General features: G+C 34.9%; 2 protein-coding genes across 6 annotated transcripts in view; one reads left to right on the plus strand and one right to left on the minus strand.

The window, feature by feature from the left end:
- Positions 1–16,937, minus strand: part of LOC107045088 (zinc finger CCCH domain-containing protein 10) — a 103,080-nt gene that overhangs the window by 33,821 nt on the left and 52,322 nt on the right. The gene's annotated exons all lie outside the window — the stretch shown is intronic.
- LOC107045089 (G patch domain-containing protein 11) lies at positions 7,499–9,033 on the plus strand. Its single transcript, XM_015267223.2, has 3 exons — positions 7,499–7,929; positions 7,992–8,224; positions 8,378–9,033. Exons 2-3 carry the CDS (start codon positions 7,999–8,001, stop codon positions 8,902–8,904), a joined length of 753 nt encoding a protein of 250 aa, XP_015122709.1. The 5' UTR covers positions 7,499–7,929; positions 7,992–7,998; the 3' UTR covers positions 8,905–9,033.

The raw sequence follows: 16,937 nt of genomic DNA on the forward strand, positions 1-16,937 counted from the left end.
GAGTGGGAGCGAGACGGAGACTTCTCTCTCGCACAAAAGGTTCTCATTCCCGGCGCCGGATTTTGGGGTTGGAGCTAGAAAATTTCGTTTAACTTTGAATCTATAGGAGATTCGCGGGTACGATCAAGACAAAATTTGTAGTAAATATTCTAATAAAAAATATGGAAGAAAAAAAAAAGAAATTCATCGATTCAATGTCAAGATATAAATAGCAACATGTATTAAATTCGCTCTGAATAAATAAGCAAGCTATTGAAAAAAAAACACTGATATTCCGAATTACAAAAAAAAAATTGATTAACTTCAATTTTTTAAATGGAAAACATTTTTTTTTCCCATCTGATCTTTACGCGGCTCTGGGGGATGAACGGTTGGGAATAGGGGTAAAGTGCCCAAAAATTTTTTGTGNACTTCAATCCTTCATCTCAATTAGGGTGGAAGTAATGAATTTTCCAATCGGGGTAGTTCCTCCGAGCTCACTCGACGTCGGAGAGCCGTTCGGGGTTTCTCCTCGGTTTTGAAAATTCATTCCTCCGTTCCTAACTGAGATTAAGAGATGAAACCGATGTCATTTATTAAAAATATAATTCTCAATCGGTAGACTTTGGTTTCATTCCTTCATCTCAATTAGGGAGGGGAGAAATTAATTTTTGAATGAGAAGAACTTGTCCGGAGTTACTGCACGATTTTAAAATTCATTCCTCCTCTCCTAATAGAAATTAAGCAATGAAACCGCTGTCATTTATTTAGAACATAATTCTCCACCGATCGATATTGCTTTCATTCTTTCATCGTAATTAGGGGGGGAGAAATGACTTTTCCAATCGGGGGAGGCCCTCCGAAGAGCCGTTCGGGGTTACTCTGCGCTTTTGAAAATTCATTCCTCCGCTCCTACGTGAGATTAAGGAATAAAACCGCTGTCATTCATTGAGAATTTAATTCTCGATCGATCGGCGTCGGTTTCATTCCCTTCTCTCAATTGGGGGGGGGGGAGAAATGAATTTTCCAATCGGGGGAGCCCCTCCGGGCTCACCGTTCGAGGTTTCTCCGCGCTTTTGAAAATTTATTCCTCCGTTCCTATCTGAGATTAAGAAATGACACCGATGTCATTTAATAAAAATATAATTCTCAATCGGTAAGCTTTGGTTTCATTCCTTCATCTCAATTAGGGAGTGGAGAAATTAATTTTTGAATCAGAAGAACTTGTTCGGAGTTACTGCGCGTTTTGAAAATTCATTCCACCTCTCCTGATAGAGACTAAGGGAGTGAAACCACTGTCATTTATTGAGAATATTATTCTCGCTCGATACATGTTGCGTTCATTCCCTCTTCGCAATTAGGGGGCGGGGTGAAATGAATTTTCTAATCGGGGGAGCCCCTCCGCGCTCACTTGACGCCGGAGAACCGTTCGGGGTTACTTCGCGCTTTTGAAAATTCATTCCTCCGCTCCTACTTGAGTAGGATAGAATAGAATTTCCCGAAGATTCCAAAAAGCTTCATTGTTCTTCGTGCATGAAAAATGGGGATATTCGGGAAACTCCTTGCCATCGCAAGACTTTTACCGATTTATTTTTCTCCGTGTGACGTCCGTATAGAAGATCAAAAAATCAATTTAACTTTGGGATAAATGGAGAGGAGAGAAAAACGTGAATATCTCGGAAATTAGATGCGACAAAATGGGCCCTTTTCACGTGGACGTATACATATAATTGGACTGAAATTCATAGAAATTTTTAATTTGCAATGACGAAATTCCTTGAAATTTCCGTATTACGGCAACGCTATAAAAATTCCCAATAAGTTCCCGGAATTTCGGCGAAAATATTACTGAAACTTACAGACATCATTCCTGATTTCAAGACATTCCTTTGATTTTCAGGATCATGTCACTAGAAATTTTTTACAAAATGACTTAATTTTAACAGTGCTTGCTCATTGTATTTCAGAAATGCAGCTGCCTAAAAAAGACATATCGATTCCTAGGAACGACGTTTTTTTTTCTCGGTAAATACAGACAATAGAGAAATGTCAGAGTGGAATTCCCGAATTTTTTTTCACTCTCGATTAATTTTTTAAAGCTTCAAATTGATACTTGATTCATTCACATCGTTCCATTCCATCGGGCGATATTGTCGATTGGAGACAATTTTTTATGGTCACTGAAGGAGGCAAACCATTCATCGAAATCTCGCAATAATCTGCGAAAAATCTTATTCATTAATCTATTATTATTGAATTAATCCCATTATGTGTAGATCGCTGGAGAACAACGAAAACGTTCCAACCGTTGAAACGAGTTGGAATGTTCCCAGTAAACAAAATTGTCCGATGAGTTAAAATTTACCAGCAATTCTTGGATACTATTATCCTCAAAATGGCTGACGGATTGCTGTCAATATGACGACAATTTAATCCCAAATGGAGATGATAACCCAGAAAAGTTATCATCAGGTTATCGGAAATACTTACTGCAAATTAGTAGCAAAAATTGACGGTAAATTGTCGAACTTGAATGTGCGCAACTCTTCAGATGAAATTTGCCGTCAATTTATCGACAAAATAAGGGATAATGTTGACGATTTCTATTTCAATATTATCACACCATTCAATGTCAATTAGTTGCATAAAAGTTGACTCTAAATTTCTAATAATATTATCAATTGATTCGACATCAATTTACTGTTAAGTTGTCGGCAGTTAGAGAGTCAATTAGTGGACTAATTAGTATTCTATTCATCCCAAATGAAAGGAAAGATATGGATTCTTCCAAGAGGGTGTGTTGTGGGACAGATTTGTAATGTTTCGATTAATATTATAACTTATTAATAAAAAGCCGGAATAAACAATTCTATTGCAATTGTCGTCTATTAATGTGGACGTCCACATGAAAAGAGTCTACTTCGTTGCATCTTGTTTCCGAGATATTAAAGTTTTTGTGTCTTTATTTTGTGTTCGCATTTTTAAACGGAGCTTTCGAGGTGTCGAGGTTTTCGAGGACATTCGAGAAAAATTCTCCAGTTTTTTGGAAAAATCGATAAAATTCTCTGGTTTTACAGTAAATTTGAGGATACTTCTTGGTTTTTAAAGAATTCGAGAAAATCCTCCAGTTGTGTAGAAAATTCAAATAAATTCTGCACTTTATCTCAATCTTTGGGGCGGAAACTTTCTTCGCTACTGAAATGGTGATTCAATCGCAAAATTATCAACAGTCTAATTAGTTGATAACTCTTGAATGAATGCTCGGAGCAAAAAATCGAAGAGGACCTTTCGACTCATCATGTCATTCTTTTTCACCCCTTAATGACTTCGCCGAATATTTTGAGACACCCTGTTGAGCAAATGTTTACTTTCGGATCCCTAGACTGCTTGATGTACTTGGTACTTAAACCTGCCCAAAAGTATTAAGTACCTTGAGTACTTAGTACTTAGACAGGTTTAAGTACTAAGTACCTGGGTATTTAGTGATGAGACAGCTACTAAGTACTAGGCACTTGATGTACTACAGTACTTAGTACTCAGTAAGTATTAAGCTTGCCCATCACCGAGTTGTGAGTATACTGGAATATGTTTTCGATGTTCTTCTTGACTATGACTTGATTGACAATGAGATTGCCACGTATTCTACAATTTACATGTATTGAATAACTTGGATCTGATAGAAATATTTCCTGACATTGAAAAAAAAATGGATTGAAGAGATAAACTACGAATCACAAAATTATATCTGTAAAAATGTCAGATGTGTTGAAATATGATTCTGAAAAAGGTTTTCTTGACACTAAAAGATCAATTACAAATTATATGGGTTATTCCCCACCATTCAAATCTTGACCAATAGGAGCATGGGATTTGACATCACGTGGTGCGTATGATATCGATAATTTTTATGTAATACCACGCCTGTTGCTAAGCAATAAACAAAAGTTTTCCGTAGGAATTTAACCCGAGACAGTTGAAGAAACATCAAAGAGTAGTGACATTTGTGAAAATGATGGAGAAAAAAAAGACGATTTGGAGAAAAAAATGTTCATTTTGCCACGAAAATGTCAAATCCCAGCTCCCATTGATCGAGATTTGAATGGGGGGGAATAACCCGCCGAATACCCCTCGTGCTTGAAAATTAATCGAGTATTTCCCTCAAATTCCCCTGCTTAGCAACATGTGCATGCAGTTTGGCACAAAATACCTCGCGCAAGCGCTCGGGATTTTGATACTGCCAAACTTCATACACATGTTGCTAAGCAACGAAACTTTCGGGAAATACTCGATAATTTTCAAGCACCGGGGTATTATAACTGGTAATTCCATTATAATTATAACTGGTATTCCATGGGTAATTCGTCGGAAAAATTCTGAATTTCCAGAAAAAAATGATTTTTTTTTATTCCGATGGGTTTTTCACGGCAAAAATGAAGTTTTTCTGTACAAAAAAGTGGAAAATCGCGCTTGTGACCCGGTTCCCCAAAATTTATCACTTATTATACCACAAGAGCTTCAAAATTATTGGGTATTTCCCGATAGGTTCGTTGCAAACAAACGAAGGAGTCAAGTTTTTTCAGTTAAAAAATAACGAGCGCGAAGCGCGAGTGATTTTTCTGAAATACTTGACGACTTTGTTTGTATGCAGGGAACATTGAGGCAAATACCTGATTAATTTTGAAGTTCGAGTGGTATTCGGGGGATTATTTTTTCAATCCAAATTTCGGTCAACAGGATTGCACCATGAGACAAAATTGATCTGTTAGTTTCGACGAGGGGTTCACTCCACTGAAAGATCTTTTCTTTTTTACATAGCAACTACCAGAGAAAATTATCAAACAATTATCAGTTGAAAACCATGTTCTTTGTACCATGTGATGTCTAATGGTCTAATCCTGTTGACTGAAATTTGGATTGAAAAAATAATCAAGATTTTTTTTTTATTTTTCATAAAAGATAGTTTTTTGCCATGATTTTGTCGAAATCCCAGACTTGGCGCAAAATGGTCAGTTGGTAATTGGTGGAATTACCCATATAAGTGAATAAATATGAAATATGGAATAATTAAATCTAATTTCTCATCTTGTGGAATGATTATGGAAAAAAGGATGTTGGAAAAATTAATGAGAAATAGATTTCAAATTCTTCAAATTCTACAAATCCGTAATGAATAGGTATTTGACTGAAAGGAACAATAGATTCTCATATTTCTACATCAATAATATATGGGCAATGCCATGTGATCTCAACGTGGTCAAAACCCTCCCCATCGTCAATCATAAAGCCTATTTTTTTGGGGGTTGTATGTGAAATATGATGACTTCTCAAATTTTTCCTGATTTTTTTGACGCATTCTGCGAGCAGTTATTATATATTTTATTCCAAGTTTTGTCTTCGAACACCTACATCTTCCGTAAAAATCAACCAATTTATTTTCATTTTTTCAAAATGTGTGTCTTCTGACCTACTTTTCATACGGAAATGGTCAATTTTCTTTTCTTCGTTCTTCCATCGCTTTCCTTTCAAAAACGTCAAAAAAAATTTAAAAATACTTGTTTTCGCGGTTGTACCTATTCTATTTGTTTATAAAAATTTCAGTGGATATATTGGCTCCAAAATAAATATTTTCACCAAAGGCCAAAGTGAAGATCCCATTGGAACACATAAAAAATCATTCAATTGTTTGAGATCTGAATAAGGTGCATTGATTTTTCAAGCGACAAATTTACATTATGCATCCACGTTCAAATGCAGACGAAGTTTTGATATCTTTTTAATTTTTCATCATGAATTCGTATATTCAAATTGAAAATGGGAGCCACCTAATGGGATCTTAACTTTGGCCTTTGGTGGAAAATTGTTTTCTGGTCCTATATATTCACTGAAAATTTTATTAAAAAATTCCTCTTTGAAAATTGTGTCAGAAGATGCACATTTTGAAGAGAAAAAAACAAATTGAATTGTTTGATTTTTATGCATGTTACAGGTGTGTGAAGACAACTTAGAACACAATACAACTGCTGACAAGACGCGGCAAAAATGTGAAAATATTTGAGAAGTCATCTTATTTCATACACAACCACAGAAAAAATTGGCTATATGATTGACGATGGTGAGGGTTTTGAAAGATTTTTATTTTGATCCAATTCCTTGACATCTCCTCAAAATTATCAATAGACTTTGAAGTTCAGAAAAGATATAGCCACTTTTATTCACTACTTGAATTTGCTTTAATCACAATATTGACAAATTTTGTTCATAATAAGATATTGAGGGGGGTGGGCCAAAGTGGAACAATGGCATTTTTGCATTGTTGCTCGGTAGATAATCGGTAGATAACCACGGGATCGTAACCCTCAAATAAATCACCATTTAACAAATTTAAGCCCGACATCAACTTTGCCCCACCCTTCAACTATACCAGCAAATTAGAAGACAAATAATGACAATATTTGAAAGCAAAACAATCCCTTCGTTTGTTGAAGATTTGTCATCAAATTTTGTACAAAAATTTGGCTTTATTTTGTCTGCTTTTCGATGGCAAACTTATCGGCAAATTTACGGATAATTCTCATGATAACTTGCTGATGCATAATAGACGAGTTATCGGAAAGTTTTGTCGTCATTATGTTGACATTTTTATTCCTAAACTGCGGAAAATTAGCAAGCAAATTGCCAGCAAATTGTGAGCCCAATGTTTACTGGGTTTTCTCTCTCTTCCTTCTCCATTTTCTTTCTCACTCGCACTCGTTAAGTTTGGCGGAGGACGGGCACGTGCCAACGCGACGGAAACGACAATGAGTGGGAGTGAGCGCGATACATATTCCTTTCTCACTCAGGGGGGGAATAAATATATATAATCGAACATTACTATAGTAAGAAAAAACAAAATCTGCAAAATTATTCAATAGAATCACTGGAAAACTATAGAGTTTTCCAGCGGCAGCGTTGTGATTTTCTATGAATTTTTTGACCTACGTGTCAATAATAAATATGTCGAGAAAAAGGAAACGACTTTTAGATCATTAGATTCTGCATCATTATACTATTGATTATAATATGTTCGATTTTACATTCCTGACAATTATTACAAAATGCGAGGAGCTACCGTATTGAGAACCCCTTTCCGGTTATCGACAAATTTATGCTCGGGCCCAACCATACCAACAGCTCCGTACGCTCCATCGTAGTCCATGCGCCACCACTACGAATTTTGCTGTTGAACACTTTACATTGGCCCTGCTCATCTTCCCTATAATCTCTGACAACAGTACATATTAGGGATGCAAAATGACGGTCATTTTTTCATGCGTCAAGTCAGCCGTAAATTTACCGTTTCCTGACCATTCCTGACTGTACCTCATGATGCAAATTGACCGGTCAACTTACCCAATTGTCAGTCATTTTTTCTCGTTGTCATTTATGCTGTAAATTCGTCTATCTAGATGTAATCTGACCGTCATTTTTGTGCTCGGTGATTTTTTTTTCATTTTCCGCATGAATTTTTTTTTGAAATTTGAATACGATTATGAATAACGCCGAAACGGAAATCGAAAATTTAGTGAATCCTACCTAAGTACGGAATTGCAAAAAAATCAGAAGTTTCGTAGCGCTTTTCTTATTGATTGTTATCATAGAATTTAAAAAGCTCAATATAGAAAAAAAGTGGTATAAAATGACCGGTCAGCTTTGTCCGTTGCATCCCTAGGGTGCGTTTCGGAATCAACTACCGTAGCTGCAGTAAAGCGAAATTAGATAGGGTTACAGTACTGCTACTGCTACTAAGTCGATTGCGAAACGCGCCCCTAGTTTCATATATGGACAAGAACCACACTAACATAACCTAAGAATTCAGAGAGCAAGAGGCATTGATTTTATCCAAATGAAACGAAAATATTGACATTCTATCCCGGCAAATACTAGTGTAACATCCATTGCATCCATATAAAGGTGAGATTGCCTCTCATGATCAACGAATAAAACATTATTGAATACTGAAATCATATTTACAGACATAAAATGTCAGACAACGAGGATTACATGTCAGATAAGTTTCTTTTGGAAACTGAAAAATACACTTCTGCCAGTTTAATTTTCAAAAAATCTCAGCAACGTGAAATGGAACTTTTGAAGAGGAAAGCGGCTGCCGAGGAAAGGATGAGAGAGAAAAATAAATCGGTCAAAGTAATGGAACAAGAAAAGAGGGAAGAAGGTTTATCGTCAGCTATATCCAGTAGTAACAAGGGTAAAGAGACATTCAATATTGAATAAACATTATTAATAATATTCACGTTAATTACGAATATAAAAAGTTTCATTATTGTTATAAGTATTATCATCAAGGTTACCATCGATAAGAGCTGCGTGAATTTTCTATATATCACCTTACATATTTCAGGTTTTGAAATACTTATGAAGATGGGTTACAAACCAGGCCAAGGCATAGGCAAAACTAAGTCTGGTCGTGCAGAGCCAATACCAGTCGACGTCAAAGCAAATCGTCTGGGTTTAGGGAAATTAGAGAAAAGAAAACCCATAAAAATCATTAATCCAATAGCGAAATTAGAAACTCTGAAAACAGACGATTTTCGTAGCAGAATATCAACGAAAAAATCGGAACAACTGGCAGCAATGGATTTATTAAAAAGTCAAAAGGTTTGTGAACATCTGAATGTTAACGAAAACTTGCAACAGCCGAGAGAAACCTGGTTTTGGCCAGAAATTAAGAAAGAAAATGGAAATAATGATGAGGAGGAAGAGAATGAAGAAAAAGAACAGCAAACGCTTTCTACAAGTGAAAAGCTGGAGATTCTTACAAAGTATTTGAGAGAAAAGTATTTCTACTGCATTTGGTGTGGTGCGGCTTATGGTAGTGTCAAGGACTTGAAGGATAATTGTCCTGGAAACGCACGCAACGATCACTAGAATATTTTCTTTCCATTGATATTTTTTACATTACATTTGAAATAGGAGTTATGCATGTATCTTTTATAACAAATTGATTCGATGTCTTGACTCTATAGTTCTCGAATAAAGTACATGTATAAGAACGAATTCGCCAATTCTATATGGAAAAAAAAGCCTCAAAATTTTGCAAGTTTTTCTTTATTTTTATCGGAATGTATAGTCCAAAAGGAGAAACATCAGCGCAAACGGAGCTGTCTGACTCAATTATTGGTCAGAGGTGGACGGAATTTTCTTGCCTGAGTCATCTTAACGTAGAGGAGAAAAATTTAAGCAATGAGAATTTCACCTTCACTTGTGATGTCTGCATAAATTGGTTTCCATAGAGTCGAGACATCAGTCAGTAAATGTTCCATGAAGAGAGTTAGATCTCCATGTCTACGATGATCTACTTGAGGAGGAGAGACGGAGGCCCAACTGTTAAATCCCTTTTTTATATATTAGATCTAAAGATTTTGTTAGATGAAGATTTCCGTGATATGCTTTTCCTCAGATGATGAGTAATATTCTATTTAAAATTGGTCGATTAACATTATCAATGGGATCACGTCGCGTTTGTTGTGCAAAAAGGTCGTACAAAGACTCTCAAGGAATAGTAAATCTGATTCTAGGAATCTTCCCCTCTGATAATATTTTCAAAAAAAAACCCCGGACAAAATTTCCCCCCAAAAATCTTCTCCGAAAACTTATTCGTACCATCACAACAATGTTATCCTTTGTACAGTGAAAAAGGAGAAAAAAACAAATCCAAAAATTTTCAACTCACTTGTCTTTACTTCACGGAAGTCATTGAAAAACACGAAATAGTACATTACATGCCCGAGCCTTGGAAAACAGATCTCGCCTTCGGCTTGGAAGGCAATCTTGCACGTGGGGAATGGTGATGTTTTCCACGGCGAGGTATGTATATTAATTTTCAGGTCCCGTGACACGAAAACATTTGTCGAAAGGCTCAAATAATGACGAAACAAGCAGGGGTTCGACCCTATACAACAGAAGGCATGACCATCACTTGTTGCGTTATTAGTCCTTTTCTTTTTTTTATTTCCACCAACTCCATTGGTAGTAAGCTTCCGAATGAATCCGTAGCAATTCCCTGTCCTTGTGACAGGCATACAACTATAACTCCATGCTACATGGTATCTACAGAAAGATATTCAACCTTTTAATGAAATAGATTCGTACAAAAAGTTGAATATTTCCGAAACTGCTCGACCGATTGCGCCTATCGAAAATACCAATCTTCAATATTATAAGAGCTATAATCATGTCAAATTTCAACTTGCTATCTTCATTTTTTATGAAGTTGAATGAAAAATAAGCCGTACCAACGATTTAACGACCGCGACTACTGGACGCTGGTTGAAATATTCATACGACGTGGCATTCCAAGTAATTATGATAAAAAATGCTATGGCTAAACAAAAACACGGTAATTAATGTAATAGACCATTTTTCATTAAATTTGCCATCTGTGGAAATACTGAACCAATTGAGCTCAAATTCTCCTAAGTTGTGTGACTAAATAGTATTGACCACTAACCACAATTTCGCCCATTTAAAATACCAAACTTTTTTATGATAAGACCTAAAATCGTACGGAGATTAGAGTTTCTATCTCGATTATTTTTTAAGTTATCGTGGCAACAAGCAATTTCGTCGAAAAAATGAAAAAATGACAATAAAATCCAATTTTCTATGGCGGGGTCATTGAATTCCCATACGATGAGGTAGGTATCATCGTGACGAATATTTTGAAAAAAAAAATGGAAATTGATCCAGCCCATCCTGAGATATTTGCAAAAAACTATTTTTTAGAAATCGCTATATGTCAGAAACTACGGAGCCAATCAGGTTGAGATTTAGCACAGATCTGTGTCTCATTGGTACCAACTATGAGACAAAATTTCAGCTTTTTTGTAATGGCTGTTCGGGAGTTATTAACACATTTCTGGACAAACGCACACACACACACATACATACATACAGACATTTCTCAACAGAAGTAAATCTCGACGTTTTAGATAATCGAAAAAAATGTCATTTTCAAAGCTTCCATTCGGAAGCAAAAAAACAAAAAATAAAACTGCTTCAATTACAACATTTGCAAAACATCAATCAATATCGCTTGACTCAAGTAGAAGGGGAACCAGGATGATTCTCGACTCCCCCCCCCCCCCCCCCCCCCNCTCCCAGATAAATACCTCAGAGCTATTCGCAAATAAAATGGAAGGAAAAGAAACATAGAAATATGAATTTTAAACATGAAGTTTTGTAAGCCTTTTGTTTATATCGAATTAGGTGATTCTCCTCTGCGGGGAGATTTTCTTTGAGAGATTTTGTCCGGCATATTTAAAAAAATGTGAATTTTGTCCCGGGGGGGAGAGGAAGATTCCAGATACCAGTAAATCTCCACGTTTCAGATGATTCTGAATCATTTGAACCTAACTTTTCGAGACAATTTTTTTCAACCCTTCACTGGGAATTTGGAAAAGTTTTGAAAAAATGTGCAAAAAGGTCGTATAATCACGTCCTCAGGGACTAGTGAATCTCTACGTTTCGCATGATGCTGAGTGATCTGAGCCTAACTTTTTGAGACTTTTTTTTTCAACTTTTTACGGAGTTTTGGAAAAATTTTGGAAATTGTACCAAACGGTCGAAAATACATATTTTCAGGGTATGGTGCATTTTACCTTTTGGATGATTCTAAGTCATCTCAGCCTACCTTTTTGAAATTAACTTTTTTTTAAAACTATTTACAGAAAATTTAGGAATTTTTTAAAAATTTGTGCTGAACGGTCGTATAAACATTTTTTCAAGGGATAGTAAATCTCTACATTTCAGACAATTTATATGGACCTAATGTCTGGAAATAAAATTTTCCACTCCAACTGAATTTGAATATTCATAGGGGACGGTGGGGCGTGGGGCTTATGCGACCTTTTGGCACAAATTTCGAAATTTTTCCAAGTTCCTTATAAAAAGTTGAAAGAAAACAGTCTCGAAAAGTTAGTCTCAGATGACTCAGAATCACCTGAAACGTTAAGATTTACTGTTCCCTGAAAATGTGTTTATACATACCTTTTGTTACAAATTTTCAAAAACATTTCCAAATTCCCTGAAAAAGTTCAAAAAAATTGTCTCAAAAAGTTAGGCTCACATTATTCAGAATAACCTGAAACGTGGAGATTTACAATTCCTTGAGAAAATTTTTACACGACCTTTTCGCACAAATTTTCCGGAAAATCCAAAAAAGTCTTTATACGATCTTTTTGCACAACCCACGCGACGTAAGGAAAAAATCATTGAAAATCTATGTCAATCGGATTAATCATTTCTTTCATGTCTGAATGTATTTTATGTGAATTCTCAATGTAAAAAATTCTGAATATGGTCCAAAGTGCGAAAAAAAGAAATTTACAAGAGAGTTTTCAAGAATAAAATGTATAAATTTCAATTTCTTTCAAATATAATCATTTATGTAGAAGATATCCGCCGTTAAAGATATATTTGAATAGTTTTCCATGGATAGAATGAAAAAAAATCTTTAAAAAATCCTCATGTAAAATTTCTATTTTAATCCAACGTTTAATTTGCTTCTCATCTAAATCTCCTTATCTGGCTCGAAGATATCCTGTGTTGATTTTTGCCCTTGCGAAAAATATTGCATATATCATAAATGATACATTTATAACAAGAAACAAGAAACACCACCGAGAAGATTTGTATTTTTTTCAAACGTGATTTTGTTTCTTTTTTCAATCAGACGATTCAGATGAATAATGGAGCTTGATAAAGATTTAGTGTTCCATAGCCCGATTTAATGTTAACCAATAGGAGTAGAAAAAACGGAAAAAAATGACGTAGAAATTTTGTAGAATGAAAATCGTGACCATGTTTTTTTTTTCAAATAGATTAATTCCTAGGCGAGATATGCCATGTCAATGGTTTTCGATAATTAAACTATTGACAAAATCAATCCCTAATTTATCTTTACATATTCAGCCACCATCACGATTAGATTTGGTCACGCCCGATAAAGTAAAATTTGAAATTTTTCAATTGCTCAATTTCCTCACCAAATATGGTCTGCTGAAGATTTTTTTTGCAAACTTTAGGGCCATAATTTTTAACCCATAGATTTTGTCGGAAGTTTTCGCACCTTTTCGCGCAGAGAAAAAAAAATCATGAAATTGAACAATTCATCACGGTTAAGGGGTCTCCGCAGTTGCGATGGGCGCGCGGGTGAGTAGACTCTACAAATTCAAACAAATTTTCACCAATTCAACTTGAAAAATGCTTAGTTGTACCGGGGGTAATTGTTAAAACATCATGGTGCCAGAAATTGATTATTTCTTAGTCACCTTAATATTGAATAATTATTTTATTAAAAATTGAAAAAAATATGAGATGTCAGTTCTTTAAAATTTAATTAATTAATTATTAATTTAAAGTTTAACTTATAAGTTTTGCCCACTCTTGGCCAGCATTTTTCATAGCTGCTCAACGGAAACCACGGGAATGTGGTAGGCGTATTCCGTCAGGAAAACACTAAAAGAAAAAAAATGTTTTGATAATATGAAAAAAATTCTAGCCGCAAACTAATTGCTCGTTAGCGATTAGATTTTTTGTAATTTTCGAAACCATTTTCTTCTCTCAGTGTTGGAAGGAAAGAAAATTAAGGAATGGGAAGGAATGGCGGGAAATATTGGGAAGATAAGAAAATTGCATGNTGCACAACAACATAGAAACTCCATGCCCCGATTATTAATAAGCCATGCACCATACGTCATGCAATAAAAAATTATTAATGCGAAAAGTGGGACTCCATGGTAGCTGATAATTTTTCTAAATCCGGTGAATAATTACTTATTGCAATTAATATTGAATCTTTGAGAGTCGAGTCCGATAAAATTGTGCGATTTGACGATTTAAAGTGACGATAAAGTCCCTCCTTTGATGTAAAAATGGGGACTACCCCAAATCATACGAGTCAGCATTTCAACTTATGAACTTGACATCTCATAATTTCATATAAATAAAAAATTGTCGACAGCTTACAATACTCTTAAAATATTCCCGTTAAAATTCATGGCAACTTTAGGTACGTAAGTTTACCCACCCTTGATTTGAAATGTCTTGGTCCAAGACTCTTGGAAAAAAACCATTTGAATCTGCCAAAACAATTTTAGAGATATTGAAGAGAAATTCCTCAGGAATATGTTTTTAGTCAGACTTTTTTGGTTTGATAGCACATATAAAAACAATTCAACGGAAAATATTATCGGACTCGCCAGATAATTNACCATTTGAATCTACCAAAAACAATTTTAGAGATATTGAAGAGAAATTCCTCAGGAATATGTTTTTAGTCAAACTTTTTTGGTTTGATAGCACATATAAAAACAATTCAACGGAAAATATTATCGGACTCGCCAGATAATTCTATTGAAATTCTATTAGATTTCTATAAAAATTATATAAGTTTGTGATTAAATTCTTTTAGAAGTTTTTTTCAATAGAAATATTCAACAGAAAGCACTGGATTTGAAACGAATTGGATTTTTCCTTACAATTTAATCTATTTTACACATAAAGTTCCCATTTTTTGCCGATATATGAGCCAAAAAAGACAACTTAATACGATTTTACCGTGAAAATTCTGCAAGGAAATTTCCCTCGAATGATTTGTATGAACAAATTCTTTTAAGTTAATTTTTCCTATGAATCTATTTATTCTTTCAATATTCATATTGGAACAAATCCCAAATAATGGTCGGCCAAACACTAATGGAATTTTCATAGGAATCCAATAGAATTTCATTAAAATAAAAAACTAGGATTGTTTATTCGATTTTTTCATCTGTGATCATTTTTCAATTATCTTTGCTCGGTCACTCTCTGCAGCTGATTATTTTGATTTTTTTCTGCAGTAATTATTCATTTTCGTGGTTAACTGGAAATGGATGAATTTTCAAAGATTTAACAGTGGGATCGATATAATGAAAAAAAGTCAAGAGATGAAATGATCAAATTTCTTGTTTCCGTGCTTTTTTAAGGTCAAAAATCTTTTAAATCTAAGTAAGACTGTCACTTGCTGAATGTTTCGTACCAAACAATATATTAGAGATTTCACGTAACATGTCGAATGTCTCATCAATTATCAACAATCTAGGTTTTTATAAAAATATTCGATTTATTCAAAGTTTAATATTTCAAGAATTACTCCGGGCCAATTCCCCAATTCTTCGAATCTTGCCAGCTGCATCCAACAATTTGAAACTAAATTTATTTTCCTCAAACAAAAAATCGCAGCAAATCCCTCAACCGTAATAAAATCCATTTTCGAAGTCTTGAAATTTCCCGTCTTTTAAAATATCTCTCGGATTTTTCCCGTCTATTCAAAATCTCTCTGACCGTAATAAAACATTGTCTTTGAAAACAACATCTTCAGACATTTTACAATTTAATCCGTTTCGTCGCGACGGACGTGTTTTCCCTCGGCTTTGCGACACTCTTTCAAAAGACAACAAAATTCAGCTTTTATTATCTAGTCCTCCGTCTCCATTCAATACCTTTCACCCAAGACCGTTTATGACTTAATCCCTTCCAGACGAATTTTCGGTCGCATCACCTAACGGGTCTCTCTACCTGAGTTCCACGCCACCCCAAACATAGCAACACTGAGTTACTCCACGCGGACTCCCCCACTTTTCTCACCTTTGAGGTCAAGACAATTCGGACCAACCAATCACACCACTCAAAATTCATACTTCATCAATCCGAAGATCCTACTCCCCTCCACTCACTAACTTAAAGCTTCAAGAACCACCCCTTGAATTTTCTCCTTTCTAACGAAAATATTTTTCACTTTTCCACACTTGAACTCGAAAGTTCATGAGAGTAACAACCTCTGGAATCGTGCGCCACCAGAATTCTACGAGACATTCGGCATTCGTTTCATCTTGACGACGCGATAATTATTCAAATAAAGTCTTAAATTTGACTTTTATCAAACAGTTGTTAAGCAAAATAATTCGCGAATTTATTATCTGAGATTAACATTGAAAAACAAAACATTTATATACAAAAACATTTATTAATAGACAATCATGTAAACGATATTTAACCATTAGTGAATAAATAAATTTTATAAAAATAAAAGTCGTGAGTTTTTCAAGTGAGTTTAATTATTAGCTCGAAAGTATCGATTATTGCAAGGTATTCGATACACTGAACATTTAATTCCTGAAATGCGGAAAACACAATTAAATTTTTTAAATACTGCTTAGGGAATGTTCAAACAATATTAACAAAAATTAAAAAATCTTTTCACCAGTGTTTTTCAATTCATTTGCTGCCGAAATATTCAATTTGGAGTGATTTATTAAACGGAATTTTATGTGGAAGTTGATATAGAAAAAAATGAACAATTGATATTTTTTAACAATGCAAAATATATCAAGAAAAATATTCATATTTTTCTTTCAAAAATTCAAATTTTGTGCGTGTTGACTGACATAACGATACCCCCACTCTGACCCAAGCATTGGGTCTCGCCACTCCGACTACCTGCACAATACAACAGCACCCCTTTTTTAATGGTCATTGGCCTAATTGGGGTTGGGAGCTCGGTGAGCTCGAAGAGCTCACTTTGTCCAGTCCTGGAGTAGAGTGTGAAATAGTCAAGTTAGTGAGGTTAGTTTTGAGAGAGACGGGACATCAAACATGGCGTATGTTGGATAATGACAGACATCGCCCTAGTATTTTTATCATTAATTTATTGAACAAATCAACGATAAAACCCAATGGGACTTCGTGTCCATATTGTTTAGGGCTTAATATAGAACAATTTAGCTTCTTTTACTGGCTAGCACATTGTCAACAGTGTGAGGGGTATGAGACAAAGTAGCGTCCATAAAGGTTGTGTATAAGGCGTAATTTGAATAATTAATTAAACATGAACGAAATCATAAAAGTAGTTAGAATTGCTT

The sequence above is a fragment of the Diachasma alloeum genome, unplaced genomic scaffold (genome assembly GCF_001412515.2).
Source record: "Diachasma alloeum isolate Michigan unplaced genomic scaffold, Dall2.0 Dall_scaffold_00873, whole genome shotgun sequence".
Classification (NCBI taxonomy): Eukaryota; Metazoa; Arthropoda; class Insecta; order Hymenoptera; family Braconidae; genus Diachasma; species Diachasma alloeum.